The following is a 26,450-nucleotide window of genomic DNA, read 5'->3' as shown; positions in this document are numbered from 1 at the left end:
GGTTTTTGGGAACCTTTGAAAATGAAATGGAATAATCTTTATCATTCACTCCTTGGAAGAGTAAGTTGTGCCAAAGTGAGAATATATTAATCTTACTTTAAATTGACACAATTTGGAAAAACCTAGAGAAATATCAAATTGGGATTTTGATATTCTCTTAGGTAATCAAGGCAATCCGGGCCTTAACTTAGAAGTGCTACTCTTGTAGAATTTTAAATGGTATAAATCAAACAAGAGATCAAGAAATGTCAATTTGGGTTTTGACATTTTCTTGGAGCACTTTGGGCAATCTAGGATTAGAATTTAAGTTAGCTAAGTGATTAAGGATACTTAGATAGGTAATCTAGGTATTTTATTTGTGTTAACTTACCATGGTTGTTTGCCATATGCCATGTCATGACATCATATTTAATTTATGATCATTTGAAATGCCATGATAATGCTTAGGTTATTATATGTCATGTGTTAGTTTAGTTTCAAACTTTATGCCGTGACATCGTGACATTGGCACATGTTTTTACTTATGATATCATTATATGCCATGTCATCATCTCTTGCATTATAATCAATAAAATTGATTTAAGGACAAACATATAATTTGATATTGAGATCAAATTGATGTTTAGAAAATGCATGAGAACTTAGCCTAAGTTGACCTTAACTCATATCTCACATCAAATTGACTTGAATGTGGTTTGATACACCTTAGATGTGTGTGAGATATTAGGATCATGAGTTAGGATCAAGGTGCATAGTTTTTGTACCTAGATGAGCCTAATTCAAGAAAAGGAGGATCATAGGGAAAGCTTGTGTACAAGTCATGTACATCTAGCCCTAAGATTATGGTCCTAAATTCAAATGATTTTAAAAGATTTTTAAAATTGATTTGAAAAACCTTGATGAAGCTTTCCTAGTGATAGCATTCATCATTGAACAAAGTGATACAAAGTTTTTGAAACTTTGAACTATTTCAAAACTTTTCGAACTTTGTATCAAGATTTGAAAATGGAAGTTATTTTCATCTAAAACTATTTTTCCATGATAGTGTATGATATGAGGAATGTATCCTCAAAGTTTCGTAATTTTTAGAATTTTCTGTAATTTTCTGTGAGTTTCTGAATTTCCGGGAAGGGAAATCAGAAATCTCTGATTTCAGAGTGTGGATCGGTCACCGGACCGATCCAGGGAAGTTCTGATCGGTCTGGTGACCGATCAGTGACGATCCAGTGAGATCAGTGAAGCGTGGATCCAGGGGGATTCTGATCGGTCCGGGGACCGATCAGTGCGTGCCAGTTTCTGATTTTCAGCTGTTAGTCTGAAATTTCAGCTGGAAGTTGGGTTTTGTGGATTTCTAAAGGTTTGAAACTCGCCAAGACATTGTTGGTGCAATGGTCAAGGGGGAGTTGACCTTTAGGGGAAGTTTTACCTAATTGTCAAGGGGGAGTTGACTTTTAGGAGGAGTTTTTACTCCAAAAGACTTTTAAGGATTAGTGATATGGGATTATCACTAAGTTGATTGTTGAGTTTAGTATCAAGGGGGAAATTAAGAGTTTCAAATGAAAGGTATGGGACTTTCATTAGGAAGAAACTCTTGACCTTGATACCCTCCTTTTTCTTTTTGATGTGTGTCAAAAAGGGGGAGAATTATTGGGGAACCCAAGTTAGGTTATCGGGTTAACCTAAGTTTGGGGGAGAAACGTTCAAGGGAGAATATTGGAGTTTGGAAAGAATGTTCAAGGAAGAACATTGGAAAACCTGAGTTAAGGTTATCGGTTTAACCTAACTTGATTATGGTTTTGTCAAACATCAAAAAGGGGGAGATTGTTGGTGCAACCTTAGGTCAAGGTTGACCTGGTTGACCCGACTCGAGTTGACGTGACTCGAGTTGTATTTTGATGTTTGACACGAAGAGGTGTTGCAACCTTAGGTCAAGGTTGACCTAGTTGTGTTGCATGTTGATGTTTGACACTCGTGAGAGAGTTCTATTCTTGATGTGGGACAAGAATAGATGTTTGGGAGATTATTGGTGCAACCGTAGGTCAAGGTTGACCTGGTTGACCTGATTCGGGAAAAGTCCAAGTATGGAGACTTGGCACGGAAAAGTCCAAGCAGGGAGCTTGGCACGCGAAAAGTCCAAGTATGGAGACTTGGCACTGGAAAAGTCCAAGTATGGAGACTTGGCACTGGAAAAGTCCAAGTATGGAGACTTGGCACGGGAAAGTCCTGGTGAGTGAAGCACTGGGAAAGTCCTAGTATGGAGATTTGGCAGGAAAGTCCAGGCAGTGAGCTGGCAGAGGAAAAGTCCTAACTGGGATGTTAGGCAATGAGAAAGTCCTAACTGGGATGTTAGGCAGTTGGAAAGTCCTGGTGAGTGAAGCCAGGCAGTGGAAAAGTCCTAACTGGGATGTTAGGCAATGAGAAAGTCCTAACTGGGATGTTAGGCAGTGTGGAAAGTCCTGGTGAGTGAAGCCAGGCAAGGGAAAATCCAGATGGATCAGGGATGATCGGACTTCTGGTGTTGGAAAGTCCAAGTAGGTCAAAGGGATTGACCGGACACTTGGCAGGGAGTTCTAGCAGGTCAAGGGAGTGACCAGATGCTAGGGATGAAGTACCAATAGGTCAAGGTTGACCGGATATTGGTTTGGAAGTCTTGGGACTTGGTTTGGGCAAAAACCAAGCTCTGGATCGGTCACCAGACCGATCCAGTGATACCTTGTTTTCTCTGATCGGTCTGGTGACCGATCGGATACCAAACAGAAGCTGATCTGGTGACCGATCAGTAAGAAAACAGAGGTGAAAAGAAAGGCAGCCTGATCGGTCCATGTCCTGATCGGTCTGTGGACCGATCAGAGACGAGCATCGCGAGAAGGAAAGGAAGGGGATCGGTCTGTGGACCGATCCACCTCTTCCCTGATCGGTCTGTGGACCGATCAGGGTCCTAGCCGTTGCGACGCAACGGCTAGTTTCTTCACTGTTTCTTCTTCGCAGGTATAAAGGATCGAGGGCATCTGCTGTGCGTAGCGCTCCTTCTTTCTCTTCTTTCTGCTGCTGAGCTCTGCTGAGTTCTTGAAGCGTTGAAGCTTTGCGTGAGCTTCCTTTTGGCTGGGTCACCTGCTGTTGTAGGCGCTTGGAGCTGCTGCTTCTTCCAGTCGAAGAGAAGGCAAGCAAGAGTTTTCTTACTGTTGTATTTCTTGCTGTCTTTCTTTGTATTTCTGTACTCTCCTTACTTGCTGTTGCAAGAGTGTGTTGTGGCGAGGTTTCTCCACCCATAAGGAGTTTGTATTAGCCGGTTCTCCGGGGACTCATCCACCGACGGATTGACTGGAGTCGTCCACCTTACGGACACGCCGAGGAGTAGGAGCCCTAATCTCCGAACCTCGTTACATCGGTTTGTTTGAGGTTTGTATTCTTCTTCCTTTCGTTTCTAGTTTATTTTTCCGCTGCGCTAACGAATTGTAGGAAGAAACGAGCGATTTGGGGCGGCTATTCACACCCCCCTCTCTAGCCGAGTACGAAGAGATCCCAACACTTCTTACTAGCTGTGTCTTCCGTTCGATTTTCTACGCTCTTAAGCTCCTGTACACTTAGACACAGGGATCAAAAATCAAACATGACATAACCTAACTTGGTTGATCACATCAAAACAACCATGGGGGTCCAACAATCTCCCCCTTTTTAATGTGCATCAACCCAAGTTCAACTTAGGGGAAAAAATAGACAAGTAGTAATTTAAAGAAATTACTAAACTAACATTTTAAGCATAAAGATTGCAATAATAGAATTTGCAAAAAAAAAAAAAAATATTAACTTGTTCCTATAAAAAAAATTAAGTAGTACTAATTTAAAAAAATATTAACTCCCCCTAAACTTGTTCCCTATCTCTCCCCCTTTTATCACAGCAAAAAACGGGGTAGAAAAAAAATAAATTCTAAGTTAACAAAGAACTCTTTTGATTTAAACGAGGTAGGAATTTTGAAAGTATTTTTGAGAAATTTCCAAAAAATGTTTAAACAAAAACTTGTTAAAGCATTATTTAATTTCTATTTTCATGCTTTATCAGTAAGTTAATTAAACCTTTTATTTCAGTATTTTGGCTTCCAGACAATGACAAGGCACTATGCCTTCTTAATTATTGGAGCAACAATCACTTTGTTAGACAAAGCCTCATACAAAAATTATCTGTTTAATTTTTCTTGCTGAAAGTGCTAACTTTAAAAATTTAATCTACAAATGATTTTGGAACCCAATAGAAGTTCCTTCCTACTGTGTTAGTTAAAAACTTAGCGGGTATATATCCTTTAGATATTTTTCTAAGTTGACCTTGGTGATATTTAATATACCAATTTAATTTATCATAAATTCTAAGTTTTGATTTTTGAAATTTATTTAGCATGCATGATTATTTTTCAATTTTAATTTTAAAATTTTTATTTTCTAATTTTAGATTATCATACATTTTAGAGGGCATGTTTTTGCTAAGTTAATTTTAACTCATCATTTTCCTTTTTTAACTTAACTAAATTTTTAGTAAGCACTTTAATGAACTGAAAAGATTGTTTGAGTGTCAGAGAACGTACCTTACTTACCTCTATCTCTGATGCTCCCCCTCTATTGTAGCTTTCTTCTTCTGATGATCCTCCCCCTTCATCTATGCTCATTTCTGAGCTAGTCTCATCTTCTTCTACTTGATGGTTGGTCATCAATGCTAATCTCGAGAAGGCATCGACTTTAGATTCGGAGGATGATGATTCATCCCATGTAGCCTTCAGACTCTTGTGTTTAGTGGACGTCAGTCTTTGGGACTTCTCCTTGTCCGTTTTCTTCAACTTTGGGCAGTCATCCTTGATGTGCCCTTCCTCATTGCAGTTGTAGCATCGGACTGTCCTTTTGTTGCGTTGATGTTTTCTCGACTGTGATCTAGATTTATTAGTTTTAATAAACTTATTTAATTTTCTTATCAATAACGCCGCTTCATTTTCATCGATCGATGCTTCGGAGTCGAGATCGTCCATCTCTTCTTGTAGGGCGACATTGTGATTTGACTTCTCTTTAGGTTCTGCAATTCGAGACTCGTGAAGTTCGAAAGTAGAAAACAAGTTTTCTACCATACTTACCTCAAAGTCCTTAGAGATGTAGTAAGCATCTACTAAGGACGTCCACTTTAGAGTTCTTGGGAAGGCGTTGAGCGCATACCGGATTGAATCTCGGTTCGTTACCGATTCTCCGAGATTGGTCAATTGAGTTATCAGCTCCTTAATTCTCGCTTGGAGTTGCGCCACCTTTTCACCATTGTTCATCCGAAGGTTTGCAACTGAGTCCGGAGGATGTCGCGCCTTGCTAACTTCGCTTTTGAGGCGCCTTCGTTTAGCTCCAGGAATTTTTCCCAGAGGTCTTTGGCGGAGTCGTAGCTTCTGATCCGACTTATCTCCTGGGGCGGCAGAACGCTGAGCAGATGGAATTATGTCTTTCTGTTAGCCACAAAATCAGCTTGCTCCTTCTTCATCCACTGGAATTCTTCCTTATCTTTTGGGGCTGAAAAATCATATTTCATAGTTAATAAAATATCGAAATTCGTTTAGAAGAATACCTCCATTCGACGCTTCCATGTCACGAAGTCTCCGTCGAATTTCGGGGGATGAATACTTGTTCCGGCCATCGTCTTGATCTTTGTTGCGTCAGACGGCAATTAGTCCTTCTGAGGCGGTCTGACTCGATACCACTTGTTGGTATAGCGGGATCGACAATAAGGGAGGGTGAATTGCCTGCAAATAAAACGAAACCCTCCTCGTTCTTTCAACTCAAGAATAGCAACAATAATAAAATAAAACATAAATAAAAGTTAAGCAGAGAAGAGAAGACTCAAGGTTTTACTTGGTTACAACGTAGATGATTGTTAATCCATGCCATCGTAATTGAATTACATAAATTAGGAGGAATCATTTTTTTAAGTTGTTGTTAGGTATTCCATTTACAGACTAATTCTCAGATCTTATGGAAAATTTTCAGGTGTATCAAAATAAATCGAAAGTGTTAGTAACAAATGATATATTAATTTAATATTATTTAAGAGCAATAATTTTTGATAAAATTTATTATAAGGTTTAGAAATAACACTTGATACAGTTGGTGATGGAGGCCCCGAAGGAAAGGGGAGAAGGGTCCAGACCATATGACGGTCAAAAGTCAAGAGGATGTGGCGGTCAAAAGTCATGAGGATGTGGCAGTCAAGGCTATATGGCGGTCAAAAGTCAAGAGGACGTGGTGGTAAATAGTCAAGGTGATGTGGCAGTCAATGGTCAGGCTGACGGGGCGGTTAAAGGCAAGCAGGTGTGATAGTCAGAGGTCAGGCAGGCTGGTCGATCAAGGGGGCAAAGCAGCCGGAAGACGAGGAAAGACGTCAAGCGGAACACAAGTCACGGGTCGGCATCGGCAGGGCTGTCCCGAGGAAGTCCGAGCTATAGGCATGCGATTCAAAGAACCGGAAGTATAGGCCAATGGGTCGGGAAGCGGCAGAGCTGATCAGAAGCAGCCCAAGCTACAGACCTGCGGTTGAGGGCCAAGAAGTACAAAGTGCAGGATACAAGTCGGCATCGGCAGGGCTGTCCCGAGGAAGTCCGATCTATAGGCCTGCGATTCAAAGAACTGGAAGTATAGGCCAATGGGTCGGAAGCGGCAGAGCTGATCAGAAGCAGCCCAAGCTACAGACCTGCGGTTGAGGGCCAGGAAATACAGAGCGCAGGATGCAGGTTGAAGATCAGCGTAGCTGTGTCTAGATAGCTAGGGCTGCAAGTCTGCGAGTTGGAGGCCCGGAAATGCGAACCACAGGTGCAGGCCGATGCAGGACACAATGGATCGGAAGAGCTAAGTAGCACGGGTGCGGAGAATCTCAACGGTCCGCCGAAGAGAGTCATTACATATCAACACTGCGGGCGAAAGCGGAGATTCCTAAAATGAAAAGATGCCCTCATAACCAGTAGTAGCCTGCCAGCTGTCCCCCACTACAAGACAAAATCCATGTACGAAGGCGGAGGTTCCAAAACGAAAAGATGCTTGCACAACAAATGGGAGTACGACAGGTGTCCGGAAGGAGGCGACAAAGCCCAGCGTTTAACGTTTTTTCTGACAGGATGGCAGGTTCCAAAAGGAGGAGGCATAAAAGGCAAGAAATCCCTCGTATGCAAGTACGCGCACACACTCCCTCGTCACTTTTTTCCATAACTGTTTTTTCTTCTTCTTCTCTCTGCTTTTTTCTGGGGAAAAAGGACCTGACTTGAGCGTCGGAGGGCCAGATCCGGGGACTTTTTCCCTGGGTTTCGGTCTCTAACGTGAAGGGGGGGATTGTCTGAGTGTGCGCAGGGTCCTGTAGCAGCGTCAGCCACCCGTGGGAGCCGAATCACCTACGACTTTCCGTGAACAACCAGGCCGCCGCGACCAGCCTCCGTCCGACTCAGCCTCCGGACGGGATCAACACTCATTAATTAGTATCATTATGGTTGTAAACAAGTCGAGCCGAGTCGAGCTTTGAGGTATTCGAGCTTGTTTGATAAGATAACCAAGCCGAATCGAGCCGAGCTTAAAATGAACCAAACTTTTGAAATGAGTGTTCAAACTTGGCTTAGTTTATTTTTTATGAGCTTGAGCTTGTTTGACACTTGGCTTCAGCTTGGTTCGTTTAGATGTTATCAAGCTCTCAATTCAAGCTTGGATTGAGCTTAGTTCGAGCCTGACTTGATCTTGGTTCGAGCTTAATTCGTTTAGATATTATTAAACTCTCAATTCAAACTTGTTTGATTGTTTGAAATTTTTAATTGTTTGATTAGTTATTAAGCTTGATAATTTAAATTTATTTATTATATTATATTATATTATTTATTTAACATATTGAAAAAAAAATTTATTAATGAATATGGTTCGATTATATTATTCATGAACGTTGTTCACGAACATTATTCATGAACGTTGTTCACGAACATTATTCATGAACGTTGTTCACGAACGTTAACGAGCTGAACACATATGTGTTTAAGTTTGTTTGTTTAGCTTAACGAGCTGTTCAAGCTTGGTTGTTTAATTAATCTTATGTATATTGAATGAACATAAACAATCTCTTACCAAACCGAACACTAAACTTGTTCACGAACGCTTGGTTCATTTACAGCCCTAAATATCATCTATAATTTAAAAAATATTAAACTTTTAAATTTTTGAATGGTATAAATTCATCAATCAATAAAACGATCTAACCGACCTAAACAATTATAAATCACTTTAAATCAAAATCAATGTACTATAAAAAATCTTCTTAATTAATGTATCCATACCCTCATATGTAAATGTGACCGCTTAAATTGAAAATAATAATTTTTTAAAAAATTAACGGTCTTAAAATATCCAATCATAACTTAGACTTTGTATAAAGTCCCCATATAAAAAAAACTTTATTTCCACTCTCAATGTTAAAAGTTTTGTTTGCTTCATTTCTATGCATGCAAACATCGTTATCTAATTGCTCTCAATTTTTAAGGTACAAAAAAAGTTCAAAATGAGATATAATTCCTTCTCATTTTAATTTAGCATATTTAAACTTGAATCGAGTATATTTTTTTATCAAATTGAGTATAATTTTTTTCCCGTTAGAAAATATGTATAGTATATTTTTGATCCAATTGAGTGTAATTTTAAAAAAATCTAATATATTTTTACATTTAATTAAGCATGACTAGAGTCATGCTCAATTTAATTAAAAATATACTAGATTATAGTTTAATATACTGAATTTAAAAGGAATTATATCTTTTTTATATTTTTTATCCCTAAAAATATGAAGGATAATTAGATAAATTAGTATCTATTATATTTCGTTAGAGAATGAAAATAATTTTTTTTTCCTAGAGGATAGGATTTTAGGATAATTTTTTCAAAAAATAAACATAAGAAAAAGAACTTTTAAATATGGAAAGAAAGATACGATATACCGGGGAAGTGTCATGTGTTTTTGAAAATTTAAAATTTAATATGTAAAATGGATAATACTGAACTTCTTAGTAAAATATGGTTAAACGTATGAGTAAAATTTAAAAGGGTCCTTAATTATTAAATTCTATAAAAAAAATATCAAAGTAATAATACTCTTATTTCAGTATTTTATAGCATATTAAAATAAATTATTCGCTTTTATATGAACAATTATTTTAAAAAATTATTGTTATAATAATTTTATAATAAATTTTAAATCTTGGCTGCTCAATTTTTTTCCATTTTATTTAACTTAAATCGTTAAAAAAGGTTTTATTTCATTGGATAAATTCTCGCTTCATTTTCTCAAGCAATATCGCCACCTCATCATACGACTGTTTATCCAATTACGGCCTTCTCATCTGGCTCCTTAATTCTCGCTTGGAGTTGCGCCACCTTTTCACCATTGTTCATCCGAAGGTTTGCAACTGAGTCCGGAGGATGTCGCGCCTTGCTAACTTCGCTTTTGAGGCGCCTTCGTTTAGCTCCAGGAATTTTTCCCAGAGGTCTTTGGCGGAGTCGTAGCTTCTGATCCGACTTATCTCCTGGGGCGGCAGAACGCTGAGCAGATGGAATTATGTCTTTCTGTTAGCCACAAAATCAGCTTGCTCCTTCTTCATCCACTGGAATTCTTCCTTATCTTTTGGGGCTGAAAAATCATATTTCATAGTTAATAAAATATCGAAATTCGTTTAGAAGAATACCTCCATTCGACGCTTCCATGTCACGAAGTCTCCGTCGAATTTCGGGGGATGAATACTTGTTCCGGCCATCGTCTTGATCTTTGTTGCGTCAGACGGCAATTAGTCCTTCTGAGGCGGTCTGACTCTGATACCACTTGTTGGTATAGCGGGATCGACAATAAGGGAGGGGTGAATTGCCTGCAAATAAAACGAAACCCTCCTCGTTCTTTCAACTCAAGAATAGCAACAATAATAAAATAAAACATAAATAAAAGTTAAGCAGAGAAGAGAAGACTCAAGGTTTTACTTGGTTACAACGTAGATGATTGTTAATCCATGCCATCGTAATTGAATTACATAAATTAGGAGGAATCATTTTTTTTTTAAGTTGTTGTTAGGTATTCCATTTACAGACTAATTCTCGTATCTTATGGAAAATTTTCAGGTGTATCAAAATAAATCAGAAAGTGTTAGTAACAAATGATATATTAATTTAATATTATTTAAGAGCAATAATTTTTTGATAAAATTTATTATAAGGTTTAGAAATAACACTTGATACAGTTGGTGATGGAGGCCCCCAGAAGGAAAGGGGAGAAGGGTCCAGACCATATGACGGTCAAAAGTCAAGAGGATGTGGCAGTCAAAAGTCATGAGGATGTGGCAGTCAAGGCTATATGGCGGTCAAAAGTCAAGAGGACGTGGTGGTAAATAGTCAAGGTGATGTGGCAGTCAATGGTCAGGCTGACGGGGCGGTTAAAGGCAAGCAGGTGTGATAGTCAGAGGTCAGGCAGGCTGGTCGATCAAGGGGGCAAAGCAGCCGGAAGACGAGGAAAGACGTCAAGCGGAACACAAGTCACGGGTCGGCATCGGCAGGGCTGTCCCGAGGAAGTCCGAGCTATAGGCATGCGATTCAAAGAACCGGAAGTATAGGCCAATGGGTCGGGAAGCGGCAGAGCTGATCAGAAGCAGCCCAAGCTACAGACCTGCGGTTGAGGGCCAAGAAGTACAAAGTGCAGGATACAAGTCGGCATCGGCAGGGCTGTCCCGAGGAAGTCCGATCTATAGGCCTGCGATTCAAAGAACTGGAAGTATAGGCCAATGGGTCGGAAGCGGCAGAGCTGATCAGAAGCAGCCCAAGCTACAGACCTGCGGTTGAGGGCCAGGAAATACAGAGCACAGGATGCAGGTTGAAGATCAGCGTAGCTGTGTCTAGACAGCTAGGGATGCAGGTCTGCGAGTTGGAGGCCCGGAAATGCGAACCACGGGTGCAGGCCGATGCAGGACACAATGGATCGGAAGAGCTAAGTAGCACGGGTGCGGAGAATCTCAACGGTCCGCCGAAGAGAGTCATTACATATCAACACTGCGGGCGAAAGCGGAGATTCCTAAAATGAAAAGATGCCCTCATAACCAGTAGTAGCCTGCCAGCTGTCCCCCACTACAAGACAAAATCCATGTACGAAGGCGGAGGTTCCAAAACGAAAAGATGCTTGCACAACAAATGGGAGTACGACAGGTGTCCGGAAGGAGGCGACAAAGCCCAGCGTTTAACGTTTTTTCTGACAGGATGGCAGGTTCCAAAAGGAGGAGGCATAAAAGGCAAGAAATCCCTCGTATGCAAGTACGCGCACACACTCCCTCGTCACTTTTTTCCACAACTGTTCTTTCTTCTTCTTCTCTCTGCTTTTTTCTGGGGAAAAAGGACCTGACTTGAGCGTCGGAGGGCCTGATCCGGGGACTTTTTCCCTGGGTTTCGGTCTCTAACGTGAAGGGGGAGATCGTCTGAGTGTGCGCAGGGTCCTGCAGCAGCGTCAGTCACCCGTGGGAGCCGAATCACCTGCGACCTTCCGTCAACAACCAGGCCACCGCGACCAGCCTCCGTCCGACTCAGCCTCCGGACGGGATCAACACTCATTAATTAGTATCATTATGGTTGTAAACAAGTCGAGCCGAGTCGAGCTTTGAGGTATTCGAGCTTGTTTGATAAGATAACCAAGCCGAATCGAGCCGAGCTTAAAATGAACCAAACTTTTGAAATGAGTGTTCAAACTTGGCTTAGTTTATTTTTTATGAGCTTGAGCTTGTTTGACACTTGGCTTCAGCTTGGTTCGTTTAGATGTTATCAAGCTCTCAATTCAAGCTTGGATTGAGCTTAGTTCGAGCCTGACTTGATCTTGGTTCGAGCTTAATTCGTTTAGATATTATTAAACTCTCAATTCAAACTTGTTTGATTGTTTGAAATTTTTAATTGTTTGATTAGTTATTAAGCTTGATAATTTAAATTTATTTATTATATTATATTATATTATTTATTTAACATATTGAAAAAAAAATTTATTAATGAATATGGTTCGATTATATTATTCATGAACGTTGTTCACGAACATTATTCATGAACGTTGTTCACGAACATTATTCATGAACGTTGTTCACGAACGTTAACGAGCTGAACACATATGTGTTTAAGTTTGTTTGTTTAGCTTAACGAGCTGTTCAAGCTTGGTTGTTTAATTAATCTTATGTATATTGAATGAACATAAACAATCTCTTACCAAACCGAACACTAAACTTGTTCACGAACGCTTGGTTCATTTACAGCCCTAAATATCATCTATAATTTAAAAAATATTAAACTTTTAAATTTTTGAATGGTATAAATTCATCAATCAATAAAAACGATCTAACTGACCTAAACAATTATAAATCACTTTAAATCAAAATCAATGTACTATAAAAAATCTTCTTAATTAATGTATCCATACCCTCATATGTAAATGTGACCGCTTAAATTGAAAATAATAATTTTTTAAAAAATTAACGGTCTTAAAATATCCAATCATAACTTAGACTTTGTATAAAGTCCCCATATAAAAAAAACTTTATTTCCACTCTCAATGTTAAAAGTTTTGTTTGCTTCATTTCTATGCATGCAAACATCGTTATCTAATTGCTCTCAATTTTTAAGGTACAAAAAAAGTTCAAAATGAGATATAATTCCTTCTCATTTTAATTTAGCATATTTAAACTTGAATCGAGTATATTTTTTTATCAAATTGAGTATAATTTTTTTCCCGTTAGAAAATATGTATAGTATATTTTTGATCCAATTGAGTGTAATTTTAAAAAAATCTAATATATTTTTACATTTAATTAAGCATGACTAGAGTCATGCTCAATTTAATTAAAAATATACTAGATTATAGTTTAATATACTGAATTTAAAAGGAATTATATCTTTTTTATATTTTTTATCCCTAAAAATATGAAGGATAATTAGATAAATTAGTATCTATTATATTTCGTTAGAGAATGAAAATAATTTTTTTTTCCTAGAGGATAGGATTTTAGGATAATTTTTTCAAAAAATAAACATAAGAAAAAGAACTTTTAAATATGGAAAGAAAGATACGATATACCGGGGAAGTGTCATGTGTTTTTGAAAATTTAAAATTTAATATGTAAAATGGATAATACTGAACTTCTTAGTAAAATATGGTTAAACGTATGAGTAAAATTTAAAAGGGTCCTTAATTATTAAATTCTATAAAAAAAATATCAAAGTAATAATACTCTTATTTCAGTATTTTATAGCATATTAAAATAAATTATTCGCTTTTATATGAACAATTATTTTAAAAAATTATTGTTATAATAATTTTATAATAAATTTTAAATCTTGGCTGCTCAATTTTTTTCCATTTTATTTAACTTAAATCGTTAAAAAAGGTTTTATTTCATTGGATAAATTCTCGCTTCATTTTCTCAAGCAATATCGCCACCTCATCATACGACTGTTTATCCAATTACGGCCTTCTCATCTGCATGGATAAATGTTGGGCCCCCACAAGGAGGAATGCCACGTCGATCAGTTTCCCTTCGGGTCTCATCGCCACGGTGGCATTCATCTGGCTCTCGGTTGCAAACGTGGATCTCTTCGGTCACTATCTGTCAGTCGAGTCGTCGACTCGTCGCTGTACGGGACGCATAATAATACTATAATAAGAGTAAATAACAATAAATGAGAGAAGAAAAAATACGAGATCAAAAAATAGAAATATCAATAGGAGAATTAGGATGCGCGTTACCGTTTCGGGTTTCGATTCCATTTCCTTCTTCTCTCTCCTCACCTCCAACGTCCAATTCCTCTGTCCCTGGCATCCCAACGACGCCCTCTTCCTCCTCCTCCACCCACCACCACCCAAAACCAGGGGACCCCTATTCCCCTTCGCCTGACGCCGCCGCCGCCCCATGGTCCGCCGGCGCCCCTCCGGTGTCTCCCCCTTCGTTGCGGAGGAGACCGACGAGGAAGGCGCCGCGCTAGAATGGCCCTTCGGCCGCCTCGACGACCTCACGCGCGACGACTTCCGCGCTGCCGCCTACGAGATCTTCTTCACCGCGTTCCGATCCGCGCCCGGCATCGGCAGCCGATCCGGAAACTACGATGCCTCTGCCGACCAAGCTGGCCGCTCCCCGGCCTCCTCCCACATCGCGGCCGGCGCGGGAGGGGGCGCCAATATGTCCGTCAATAGCCGGATCAAGAAATCTCTAGGGCTTCGCACGCGGCGGGCCGCCCCGATGCGGGTCATGTCGCACCTCTCGTCGCCCGCCATGTCGCCCGCCATGGGTGGAGGCGGAGGAACCCTCGGGCCGTCCTCGGGGAAGCTGAGGCAGCGGCCGATGACCTCCGCGGAGATCATGCGGCAGCAGTTGGGCATCACGGAGCACAGGGATAACTGCCTCCGGAAAACCCTCGTCCGCACCGTTGTCGGTCAGGTACCCATCGCCCTTCCCGATCCCCCAAATTTCCTAATCTCCTTCCTCGTCGTCGATTGATTTAACCTAATCGAACCTAATCTGGCACCCATCGGTTTTGTTCTTCGATTAGGGCGGGAAAAAAGCGGAAACCATCATTCTTCCCTTGGAGCTCCTTCGCCACTTGAAACCCTCGGATTTCAGTGACATGAACGAGTACCACCACTGGCAACGCCGGCAGCTCAAAATCCTCGAAGCCGGCCTCCTCCTGCACCCTTCCGTCCCCTTGGATCGAATGAACTCCGCGGCCATTCGATTCGCCGAGGTCATCCGATCGAGCGCCGCGAAGCCCATCGACACCGGCAAGAACTCGGAAGCCATGCGCACGCTCTGCAACTCCGTCATGGCCCTCGCCTGGCGTTCCAATGGAGTTCCCGGCGAGGTGTGCCATTGGGCCGACGGCTACCCCCTCAACGTCTACCTCTACTTAGCCTTGCTCCGCTCCGTGTTCGACCGGAGAGACGAGACGGTGGTGCTCGACGAAGTAGACGAGCTTCTCGAGCTGATCAAGAAGACATGGAGCACCTTCGGCATCAACCGGATGGTTCACAACGCGTGCTTCGCTTGGATCCTGTTCGAGCAGTACATAGTCACTGGGCAAGTGGAACCCGACCTCATCTCCGCGACGCTGGCCATGCTCGTCGAGGTGGCCAACGACGCCAAGAGGCAAGACAGAGAGCCCGGCTACGTGCGAGTCCTATCAGCTTCGCTGGGCACAATGCAAGCGTGGGCCGAGAAGCGGCTGCTCGAGTACCACGAGTGGTACGACAAAGGCACGGTCGGGGTGATGGAGAATGTGCTCGGCTTGGCGCTTCTCACCTCGCAAATACTCAGCGAAGATGCTTCGAGCAACGGAATTAATGCCGGGGTTATCCCCCAGCGCACGCCTCTGTTTCCCACCAAATTCTCATCGATAAGCTGCGTCGAACAGTACGTAAGGTCTTCCTTGAAGAGCGCTTTCACCAAGGTTAGCAAGTACTACTGCAAATTCTTTCGAGTCCTCTAGCCATGGAGGTTTACGGAGGCTCTATCTACTACTTGGTTTCAGGTGTTCGAGAATGGGAACGGAAAGTTCGATAGCATGGTGGTCGAAGTAGACGAGGACCCGAACGATACGCTGGTCCATCTCGCCAAGGAAGTGGAGAGCTTGGCTGTGTTCGAGAAGGAAAACTACAGTTGCATACTCAAGAGATGGCATCCGGTTCCTGTGGCTGTTTCCCTGGTGACCCTCCACACTTGTTATGGCATCGTGCTAAAGCAGCATTTGTCTCGGATTGAAGGCCTGACGAACGAGGTGGTTAGGGTCCTGCACATCGCAGGGAAGCTGGAGAAGATGCTGGTTCAGATGGCCGTGGAGGAGTCAGCCGATGCCGAGGCCGAAGCGAAGATGATCTTGAGGGAGATGGTTCCCTACGAGGTGGATTCCATCATCGTGAGTCTCTTGAGGAACTGGATAGATGAGAGGTTGAGGATGGGGAGGGAGTGCGTTACCAGAGCTAAAGATACTGAGGTAACTCTAACTGATACTTCAAGAATCCTCCTCCTACTTCTATCATGTTGATCTTCGAAATGCACGACAGAGTTGGAACCCGAAGTCGAAGACGGAGCCGTACGCGCAATCGGCAGTTGATCTGATGAAGCTGGCTAAGGTGACAGTGGATGAGTTCTTCGAGATCCAAGTTGGAGGGAGGGATGATCTTGCTCAGACGCTCGCTGAAGGCTTGGATTCTCTGATTCAGGACTACACTTCTTTCGTTGCGTCGTGCGGTCAGTCCTGTTTGGCTTATTTTTTTGTCATGAAATCTCGGTCTGTTAACTCAAATGGTGGTCTGTCAGGTTCGAAACAGAGTTATAGTCCTGCCCTTCCGCCATTAACGAGATGCAATCAGGACTCCATGATGCTCCTACTGTGGAAGGCGGCCACCCCGTGCAAAGCCGGCATCGACCCCGGCCTCATCGGTTGCAAGTCTGGCATGAAGCCCAACCTCCTTCCCGTCCGCAAGGGTGCCGGCGACGGCACTAACCACCCCCGCCCCACCGTGAGCCGCGGCACCCAGCGGCTCTACGTCCGCCTCAACACCCTGCACTACCTCCTCGGACTTCTCCACTCTATCGACAAGTCCTTGTCGTTCTTCTCCCGGCCCGGCCCTTCCCCTTCCCCGCGCACCCCCCGGCGCACCCCCCTCCGCCGCCGCGCCGTCGGCCCCACCCATTTCGACCTCGCCCGATCCGCCATCCACTCCGCGATCCTCCACGTGGCCGAGGTCGCTGCCCACCGGCTAATCTTCCTCGACTCCGCCCCTAGCTTCTACGACTCCCTGTACGTCGGCGGCGTGGGCGAGTCCCGCATCCGACCCACCCTCCGCTCCCTCAAGCAGAACCTCTCCCTCCTCGTCACCGTGCTCAGCGACCGCGCGCAGCCTCTGGCGGTGCGCGAGATCATGAAGGCCTCCTTCGAGGCCTTCCTGCTGGTGGTGCTCGCAGGCGGCCCCGCCAGGGCTTTCTACCACTCCGATTACGGGATGGTGATGGAGGACCTGGCGAACTTGAAGCGCATCTTCTGCACCTGCGGCGAGGGGCTGGTGACGGAGGAGGTGGTGCAGAAGGAGGCGGCGGGGCTGGAGGGGGTGGTGGCGCTGATGAGCCTGCAGACGGAGAAGCTGGTGGAGGACTTCACTATCATGGCTTGCGAGGCTAGCGGGCTGGGGAGGTCCATGGAGAGGGTGCCTATGCCGCCGACGACCGGCCGGTGGAGCAGGACCGACGCCAACACGGTGCTCAGGGTACTGTGCCACCGGAACGACGATGCCGCCAACCGGTTCTTGAAGAAGGCGTTCGATTTGCCGAAGAGGAAATGATGCGAGGAAATTAAATAAATAAAAAAAATTGTAGATGGCATTTATTTATTTATTTCTTTATCTGTTCACGGAAAAAAAAAAGAGAAAAAAAAAACAAAGAAAAGAAAATTTGAGTAGGAGGAACTGAGTGGTCCTTTTGCGAAGAATTGGTTCGGTGATGAATGAAGACTACGTAGAGTAGTGGGATTTAGCTAACGAAACGAAGTCGACTACATTGGGGACGAGCAAGATTTTGTGGTGGGGGTCAATGAAATATACATTTTGATGCTAATCATCAAGTCTTCAAAGTTGTGTACCTACTAATTATATTTATACAAGACAATTTAATTATTATACTGACATTTATAAACCATGCCAATGATTCAATATGCTGCATTCTTAATAGTGGTGTCTGAACTGAAGTGAGCCATGCCATGTGAATCAATATATTTTATTCTTTTGGCTCTGAAGAATAGAAACTTGTTCACTTACGTTGGTCTTTGGTTCAGTTCCAACAGCCAGCCACTCGCCTTCTGAGCGACCTCATCGTCACGAACTCTTCAGCAGCGGAAGGGTGGATTCCAACCTGCGGTAGAATGAAGAACTCAGATGCAGAAGGGTGGATTCCTAAACCCTAAACTATGAACACTAGATGTTCGGATCTCTCATAAGAAATGGATAGATTTATTTTAGGACAGATAGATCAGAAATCGGATCAGCCCTCTCTTATTCACCCACGGACGTTTTCTAGATAATACAATGACTTTAAACACGTCTCGCATTTGAGCGCGACAGCAATTGCCTGAACATAAATGCATTTAGGAAGAAACAAAATAGAATCAAATTAAATGCCAATTTTGGGGAAATTATAGGAGTTCAGTAAAATGATCTTGTGTATTTTGTGCTTAGTTGAGTATACCTGCATGATTTCAGGTGCATCTGGCCCGCACATTGAAGCGCCTAATACTTTATCAGTCTCAGAATCAACGATAAGCTTCATGACTGTCTTTTCTTGCTTTCTGAAACATGAAATAAATCAAAACTAAATAAATCTACCAGGTTTTTACTGTAGTTTACTATCACTATCGTTTCGTCTGTTTACCGTTGGCTGTTCTTCGATGCTAGCTAAAAGTGGCATACAATGAAATACAGGCATTTTTCTTTTCTTGCTAGGAGAAGAGAAACTCTACTGACCCGGAAATAGTGTTCTTCATAGGATCGAAGGAAGATGTGTAAACAAGAACATCATTCTTTGCTTGCTCCAGAGCCTGTTGCTCACTGAGACCCTACTGCTGAAAGCAGCGGTATGCTAACAAACGAGAAGAATATCTTGACAAGTGTTTTGAACCAACATAATCTTAGGCGTAGTGAGGAACTACTCTATAAAAAATTTGAATTGTAGGAACTGGCACGGGCAAATGAGGAACCAAGGAGTTCCAAGAAATAATATCAGATGCAACTGTAAACGTTCCCCATATCATGTCATATCCAAAATTTAGATGAAAAAGAGTATTGGGAAAGTGAAGTGATTTCATTGCACAAAAAAGTTAAAAAGTAAAATTACCAGAAGACAGCACAAGGTATGTTAACGTAATCAGGTTTAGTTGGCTTTCCTCCAAATACAGTTTTCTGCATTATAAAATAGCAGATCAGTTATACATGTCAAAATTAATATAATCAAACAAAAAGCTTCAGCAAAATACAAAATGGAGACTTACAGAGAAGTAAATTCCTTGCATAAATGCCACAGGGGTCAGGTTCATTCTGTTTGTCACATCACCAACAGCCCATATGCTGGGAACTGAAGTGCGAGAATATTCATCGACCTAAGAATGCCCCAAAGTTTGTCAAATATTAGGGCAAAGGAATCTAAGGATTATGATGCAAAACCCCCAAATATAACTTTTGCAGCAGCTATGGGTTCCAAATCAAAAACACCCATAAAATTGATATAGGTGTTCACAAAGTCAGTGGAAAGATGTGTTGAACAAAAAATAAACCTTGATCGCTCCTGTTTCGTCAAGCTCGACACCAACGGACTGCAAATTCAACCTCTTTGTGTTTGGAACCCTACCTGTATTTCCCAATATTACATTAGATATTCAGATTTTGCCATGATGATAAGAAGGAATAGTCATGCTATGCCATGTTAAGATTGAATATATATATATACTAAATGTATAAGAAAAAAATTGGAAAAAGGAGTCGTTTAAGTACCCACATCATAGAAACACAAATGGCCAACCGACCAGTTTTGTCAGAAACAATAAAATATGCTGTCGAGGCTCCAAACCCTCACTTGAGCAAAGCATATCACTTGTAGTGAAAACTAAATTGCATTAACGGATTGCAACATGCTTGGGGGGAGCAGGTCTCCTGATCCATAAAAAGTGAATCAGGGATAGACTACTCGTAATTACAATTAAATCATGGTCGTGATCCGGTCGCAATTGGTTGTGATCCCTCTCTGAATTCATCGTCCTTACCAAATTATAGTTTAAGTTGGAACGGACGGCCGGAGGCAGCTCGAAGGCCACCCCCTGCTCAGCTCCTGGCAATCTGGACACTTGTCACTTCCGGAGACCTCCGACCTCCCGCTCTAACCCAAACTATAATCTAGTAGAGACGGTGAACCAAGGGAGAGATCGCAACCAATTGTAGCCAGATCACCACAACGATCCAACCATAATTACAAGTGGTCCATCCTCTAGTCCACTTTTTTAAAGACCAAGATATCTGATCTCACTTTTGGGGATATGCATAGAAACCATAGTTTTTCACATAGATATAATTCTACCATAACGGTCCAAAAAGTTACGACGGATGGGAAAATTATAAGGGTATCTTCAACCTAAGAGGTTTGTGAAATTAAAAAGTAAACAAAAATCGAATAATTGTGGGGGCAAGGTTTCTCTTGAAGGTATTTTCAATCATATTATTTTTTTATTTAATATCATTATATATAATTTCATTTAATATCTGGTTTGTGGGCCCACCCATATTCTCAATAGCGAGAAGAAAAAAATAATTTTAAAATTTCACTATTACTCCTAAAATAAAAACCACCTACAATAGTTTGAGAGTTTTTTCATTTCACAAACCTTTTAAAAATCGTACATTGAAGATCCATACTGTATGTGTGTGAGACCATTTACTAATCAATAATAAATAAAAATGTATGATTTGATAAAGTAGGATTGAAAAAAAAAATAGGAAAGCTTTTTAATAATGAAAAGAGTAGTAGATTTTTAACGTGTCATCGATGTGGAATACATGCTGGACGTTTGCATTTATATCCAATCAAAAAGCAATTTCTTTGCTTTAGTTTCTTGTCATATTGGAATACATGCTGCGTTGGTAATCTCCTAAAATCTGGAAGGTTCAGTATTAATGCGAGATTATAAAGAAATAAATAAACAACAGCCTACCTGTTGCAAACAAGACAACATCTGCAGTGAATTCATCTCCATGATCAGTAGAAGCACTTATCCCATCTTCACTTTTCCGCAACTAATAGAAAAATAATTTGAGGAATTTTTTCATAGTTTCAGAGCGAGATATAATTTTAAACTTGTTTCCATAGATATAAAATTAAATGAACCTCAGTTAAATTTGTTCCAGGGTGCAATCTCATGCCTCTTCCTTCAAGGTTTTTTGCAACAACGGCCCGCATTTCATCATCAAAGCCCCTGTATAGTTCAACATATTGACAAACTCATCTACAGATAGCAATGCGAATATAATGCATATCATGCTTATGTCAACGGCTGTGCATTGAAGATTGCAAGTGTCTGTTCAGAAAAGTTGCCATTTATCTTCAAATTTGACAAGGGACTCGAACTTTTTGTTTAATACTTCGAGGATTGTAGTATAAGATTCACATAAGTAGCAGATTAAGCACAGAGAAAATAATCCTAACATGTCACCTCAAAGGTAGTTCCTTCCTGTAAAATAAATCCACTTCTACACCCATTCCCTGCCATATTGAAGCAAATTCAACAGCAATATACCTGCAACTCATAATATAAATTTGGAATCCAGTGTATTAGAAAATATTTGCTTTTAATGAAAGAAAGATCGTATAACATTTTCACATACCCCCCGCCAAGTATCACGACACGTTTTGGTAGCTCCTCCAAACTTAAGGCCTCATCAGAAGTAATTGCCAATTGCTGATATGAAAGTAGGTAGAGTATATGTAAGCCCCTATCCAATAGTTATCACCTACAAAGTAATAGTCCCTGTATATAATATGGAACCTTGCAAATTGATAAAGAAACATATATAGCTACACAAACCTTGCCAGGAATATCTACAAGTTGCGCTCGACTGCCAGTTGCAATCAAGATATGTTTGGCTGAATATTTCTTTGTTGTACCATCTGGTTCTGTTACTTCAACTGTATGGGCATCTGTTAACTTCCCCTCACCTTCGATCATTGTCACACCAGCATTTGGTAGCAATTGCTTATACTTTTCACTTAAACGAATAACTTCTTGTGTCTGGCATAAGATACAGAGGATAAGGGCAAGTCATGAATCAAATAGTTTAATTAAAAGGTTCCAGTGAAGTGCATAATAGTATGTTCATCTAAATTCCTAGTAGCCATAATCAGCTGACTAAGCACATGATAATAACTGATAGCATGGCGATGAGTTAATATAAAACAAAATGACTATGAATAATACAGAAATACTAGTTACAAACTGAAGTGGTAACAGGATTGTAGCAAGAAGAGGAAGTTCAGGGTGAAAATGAAATAAACATGGAAAGATTTCTATTTGGGTAAACACCAAATGGAGGAAACACAGAAAGGAAAAGGTACAATGAACAACTGAATATAACAACCGCAACCTTCAAAAGCCAAGTAGCTTAATCTTACTCATTAATTACGGCTGAATAAGACTGAAAATGCTATTGAAATAGCTCCATATGGAATCTACTATAAACCATCAAACATAAAGCAGATACCACAAGCGTTTACTCAACTCTATGACCAGAAAAAATTATTGATTGACACCCAAAGTATTTCTGTTGCCTAGTAGTCTGTATTAATCTGCATGGACATTATCAACAGATACAAATCTGAAAACTGACCCAAATTAATCTCTACATTCAAGGTTGCAATCGCGTCATCAGGGAATAGAGAACCAAAGCAAATTGGAAGAGAAATATTTGAGTGTCTTACAGACCTTGTTGTGTAAAAGTTTTTTCCAGTTGAAGTTAATTTCACCATTTATTCCCCATCCAAAATTTCTAGAATCCTGTAAAGAGAGATTACCATTAAAAACATAAAGCAGATAAAATATGTTTCCATATGCTGCCAGAGAGTACAAAATTAATAACGATGATGTTGTGGAACGTGAGAAACTTTCAGAGTAGTAAAAAAACAACCTTTTCAGTCAAATCAGCAATAATAGCAGGGATGTCATGTACACTATTAACTAGCTTTTGCATTCTACATTCCATAACAATGACATAAGGGAATACACTTTTGTTCTTGGCAAATTTTGTTTTATAAGAGCAAAGGATGAAACAGATACAAAGTCGTCATTTGTCAAAGAACATATCAGATGAGCAATAAATTTTTGGTCTCCCAGGCATTTAAAGATGCTTTCTCTAGATAAAGAACAAAAGTAGAAAATCAAATTTCTGTTCTTAGCATTCTCAACTTTACTAACTCTTTTAAATGTTGTTTCCAAACTGCCCAACATTCTAAGTATGATTGATTATATCAGCCTTATAAATTTATCTTTTTAATCTAAGGGGGTATGACAATCCAACAGCATTCCGAAGCTCCTCTTCAATTTAAGTATTAGTGATATGTTAATCGATAACTTTTTCTATATTGAATAATAGATCAACATATCTAAAACAAACTTGCAAAAATTTATTATTTATTTGTCTTAGATATGCTCATTTCTTTTCTTTAACTATTTAATTTTGAATTTTCTTTCCTAATATCTAAGCTTCAATATTTCTTTTTCTTTTTAACACTCTCTTCCATTAAATCAATTAGCTGAACATGTTTGAAGTCACATGTTCAAAAGAGACTAATCTAGATTGCAGTTGATTAAAAATATTGACTTAGAAATGACTTGTATTATGTCACAATAGCCCTGATATCAATAACAAAATTATCAAAATCAACCAGGCTACTACAATAACTATTACCTAGTCCAACATCAGTGTTTTTTCAGGAAGAAATTGCAAATGAATATGACCAGAGTTCTATGATAACAATTGATAAAGAAGGTTATGCAAATCTTTTCTTTTATTTTCTCTATTAATTGACTTAATAAGCAGAGAGCATCTATGATTGAAAGTTTGAGCATAAATGCAAATTGTTCTTAGAAGTTTTTATAAACGCAAATTGTTCTCAGAAGATTTTGGTTCATTTTTTTCGGTTTCTGAATCACTATTCCCAAAATTTCATAGAAAATGTATTAGAATATATGTTCTTAAACGTACGAGAAATTCAAGGCTAAAAATTAAACAGCATTATGATGAACAAATGAAAGTATATGTTGAGACACAAGATACAAATTATGCATGCAGACAGTCAGCCAACCTAATGAATTTACCATGAGAGCAGGGTGAAAGGATCTGATTGAAGGTTTAGAAGACTATACGAAACCTTTCTGATAAAGTGGATAAATAATAGTAGGTGGAATCTTGGGTAAAGATTATACCTCAACTTCATCTCTAAATTGTGAAGCATAGACATTATAGCTTCTTAGGAAAACATCCACGAATAATGCACTTGAAGCTCATAACATGGATGTAAGATCAACAGCAAATAGACAGTAAAAAATGGATACTTGACTTCCAGATCTTTATCAAACAATGTACTATTTTTCATATATGGCAAAACCAATGTCTCATGTAGCTGTAGGAATCCATTGTTATTATAAATTCAGACCGAGTAATATAAATTCAGGACACGGGTACAAAACAAACATTCAATAAATGCAAATTAGCTATCAAGAAAAGACCTACAAGCAAATCTTCAATTCAAATCGGAGGCGAATCCAATCATTCCCAAAATTCCAGCATATATCAGTACATAGAATCTCTTGTCAAGATCCAAAAACATCTTTGCATAATAACATGAATTCCGATATCAAAAAGAAAGCTTCAGCTTCATGGCCATGCTTAAGATTATAAAGAGAGTTACAAGTCTACATATTAGGTCTTGGAAGTATCAAATAACAATAAAGGAACATTTTATGTTGATGTATAGTACACAACTGAAAATCAATAGCGTCACTAAACAAAACCAAACTGAAAATAAATAAATAAATAAAAAACAAACTTACGTTCCACCTACTCCCCCAGTGACCTCTGAACTGATGAGATGAAATGGAAGCTCACAAATAACAACCTGCATCATCATTAGCAAGATAACAGGTAAATAAACAAGCCAATTATTTGCTAGTCCAGCTAAAAAGGTGTCTGTAACAAGATAGCAGCAAACGAAACTGAAATCAGAAATGTCAAATAAACTCAACTCTGGCATAAAAACTAACTCAGTAACTCAAATAAACCTGTTGGATTTAATTATCCCTATTAGGTGGGCTTATTTGTAAGTTGAACATGTGAATATAATCCGAACCCTTTAAAGTGATCTAATTTATGTTTATTGGATTTCGGGTTATTGGATGTGGGTTCAATGTGTAGAATCTAGCCCAATCCATTATCATCTATGGGCTGATAACGGATTGGATTCCTATATAAAAGGGAAGCCTACAAGGGTTTAGGATAATCTTGACGAAGCTCTTGGCTCCCCCATTGACCTAGAGCTTTTTGGCGCCATCAACGCTAACACCCAAGGAAGATCTTCCCCGTTTGCTTCCACTTCTTCTTTTTCCTTAGGATCTTCCAGGCGACACTAAAGGACAAGGATAATGGCTCTTCAATCAGGTTCCTTCTCGTGTTTATTTATGTTTTGATCTTATGTCATGCTCATGATGAAACTAGATCTTTTTTGTTCTTGTTTTCCTATGTACGAGTTCTTATCTGGTGTTTAAAATTCATCCGGCTTAGGTATTTGCAAAAACTAACAAAGCCAACAAATTTAACTATACAAATCAGCTCCGAGGATAAACATCACAAATAGCCAAAGGTAAGTCGTTAGTAATCTGCATTCCCATACAACAAAGTGGTCGCAGCTACTTGGATCTTCACTCAGGCACGAGACCAAGTTAAGGCAATTCACATAATAAGATGACCAGGAAAGGCATCGATCAAAATACTGTTTCAAATCAAATAATTTCGCGAAAAAAGATAACACCACACCTTCAGTAGGAAAGACAACAGTTTGAAAGCAGAAAAACGACCAAACAAAAAAAAAAAGTCAAACAGGACAGCAGATTCGCGATCATCGTCATAATCATGCTGACCTTGGCTCCAAACGAAACAGACGTCAGAGCGGCTAGATCACCACCGCATCCAGCCCCGATGGCGAACAAGTCGAAATCGTACTGTTTGTCTTCTTGTCCAACTTTGTCGAGCTCCCCATTAATCAGCATCTTCCTCGCCATGTCGACTGTCCACTGATTCCAACACCAACGACAAAAAAATGTCAGCGTGCATAAAACCCTCACCCGACGAATCAAATGACATAAACATGGACAAGAAATGCAAGCTCACCGGATCTCCGATACCCAAACAACGCGACGACGAGGGCGGCTCTCCCGATAACCAAATCGATCGGAAAACCGGCAGAGTACGAAGAAGAAAGTGAAGTAGCCAAATCGAAGTGGGAGATGCTCGTTTCCAGAAGCAGCCATAGAAATTGATCGCTGCCCTTTTTATTCATCCAGTCCAGTCCTTTGTTCCGCCGGCCGTTCTCGAATTCAAATGGAAATTGTACACTCCCAAATCGGAGTCCAGATGCTGTGGTCGCAATCCCTGTCCGTTCCTTCCACAATTTGCACATCGGATGGATTGCATTGCGATCAAAATCCGGCTAAAATTAGCTGCACCCGCCTGGCTTGACGGCAACCCCAAGGGAGACCCGACGTACCAATTACAAAAGGATAAAAACAAAGACTAGGGATTACGGACCATCTGAGCTCGCCAAATCGGAGGCCAGATC

At 40.5% G+C, this 26,450-nt stretch overlaps 1 protein-coding gene and 1 pseudogene across 1 annotated transcript; one reads left to right on the top strand and one right to left on the bottom strand.

Moving 5' to 3' along the window:
- Nucleotides 1-13,767: 13,767 nt before the first annotated feature.
- Nucleotides 13,768-17,709, top strand: LOC121998712 (protein unc-13 homolog). The gene is made up of 5 exons (XM_042553741.1): nt 13,768-14,474; nt 14,587-15,480; nt 15,562-16,023; nt 16,094-16,280; nt 16,350-17,709. Exons 1-5 carry the CDS (start codon nt 13,950-13,952, stop codon nt 17,369-17,371), a joined length of 3,090 nt encoding a protein of 1,029 aa, XP_042409675.1. The 5' UTR covers nt 13,768-13,949; the 3' UTR covers nt 17,372-17,709.
- Nucleotides 17,710-17,821: 112 nt separating this feature from the next.
- Nucleotides 17,822-26,450, bottom strand: LOC121998713 (annotated as a pseudogene).

Source organism: Zingiber officinale, chromosome 6A, assembly GCF_018446385.1.
Source record: "Zingiber officinale cultivar Zhangliang chromosome 6A, Zo_v1.1, whole genome shotgun sequence".
NCBI classification, from domain to species: Eukaryota; Viridiplantae; Streptophyta; class Magnoliopsida; order Zingiberales; family Zingiberaceae; genus Zingiber; species Zingiber officinale.
Note: the sequence above shows the minus strand (reverse complement) of the source record. Positions and strands in the feature narration are given on the sequence as shown.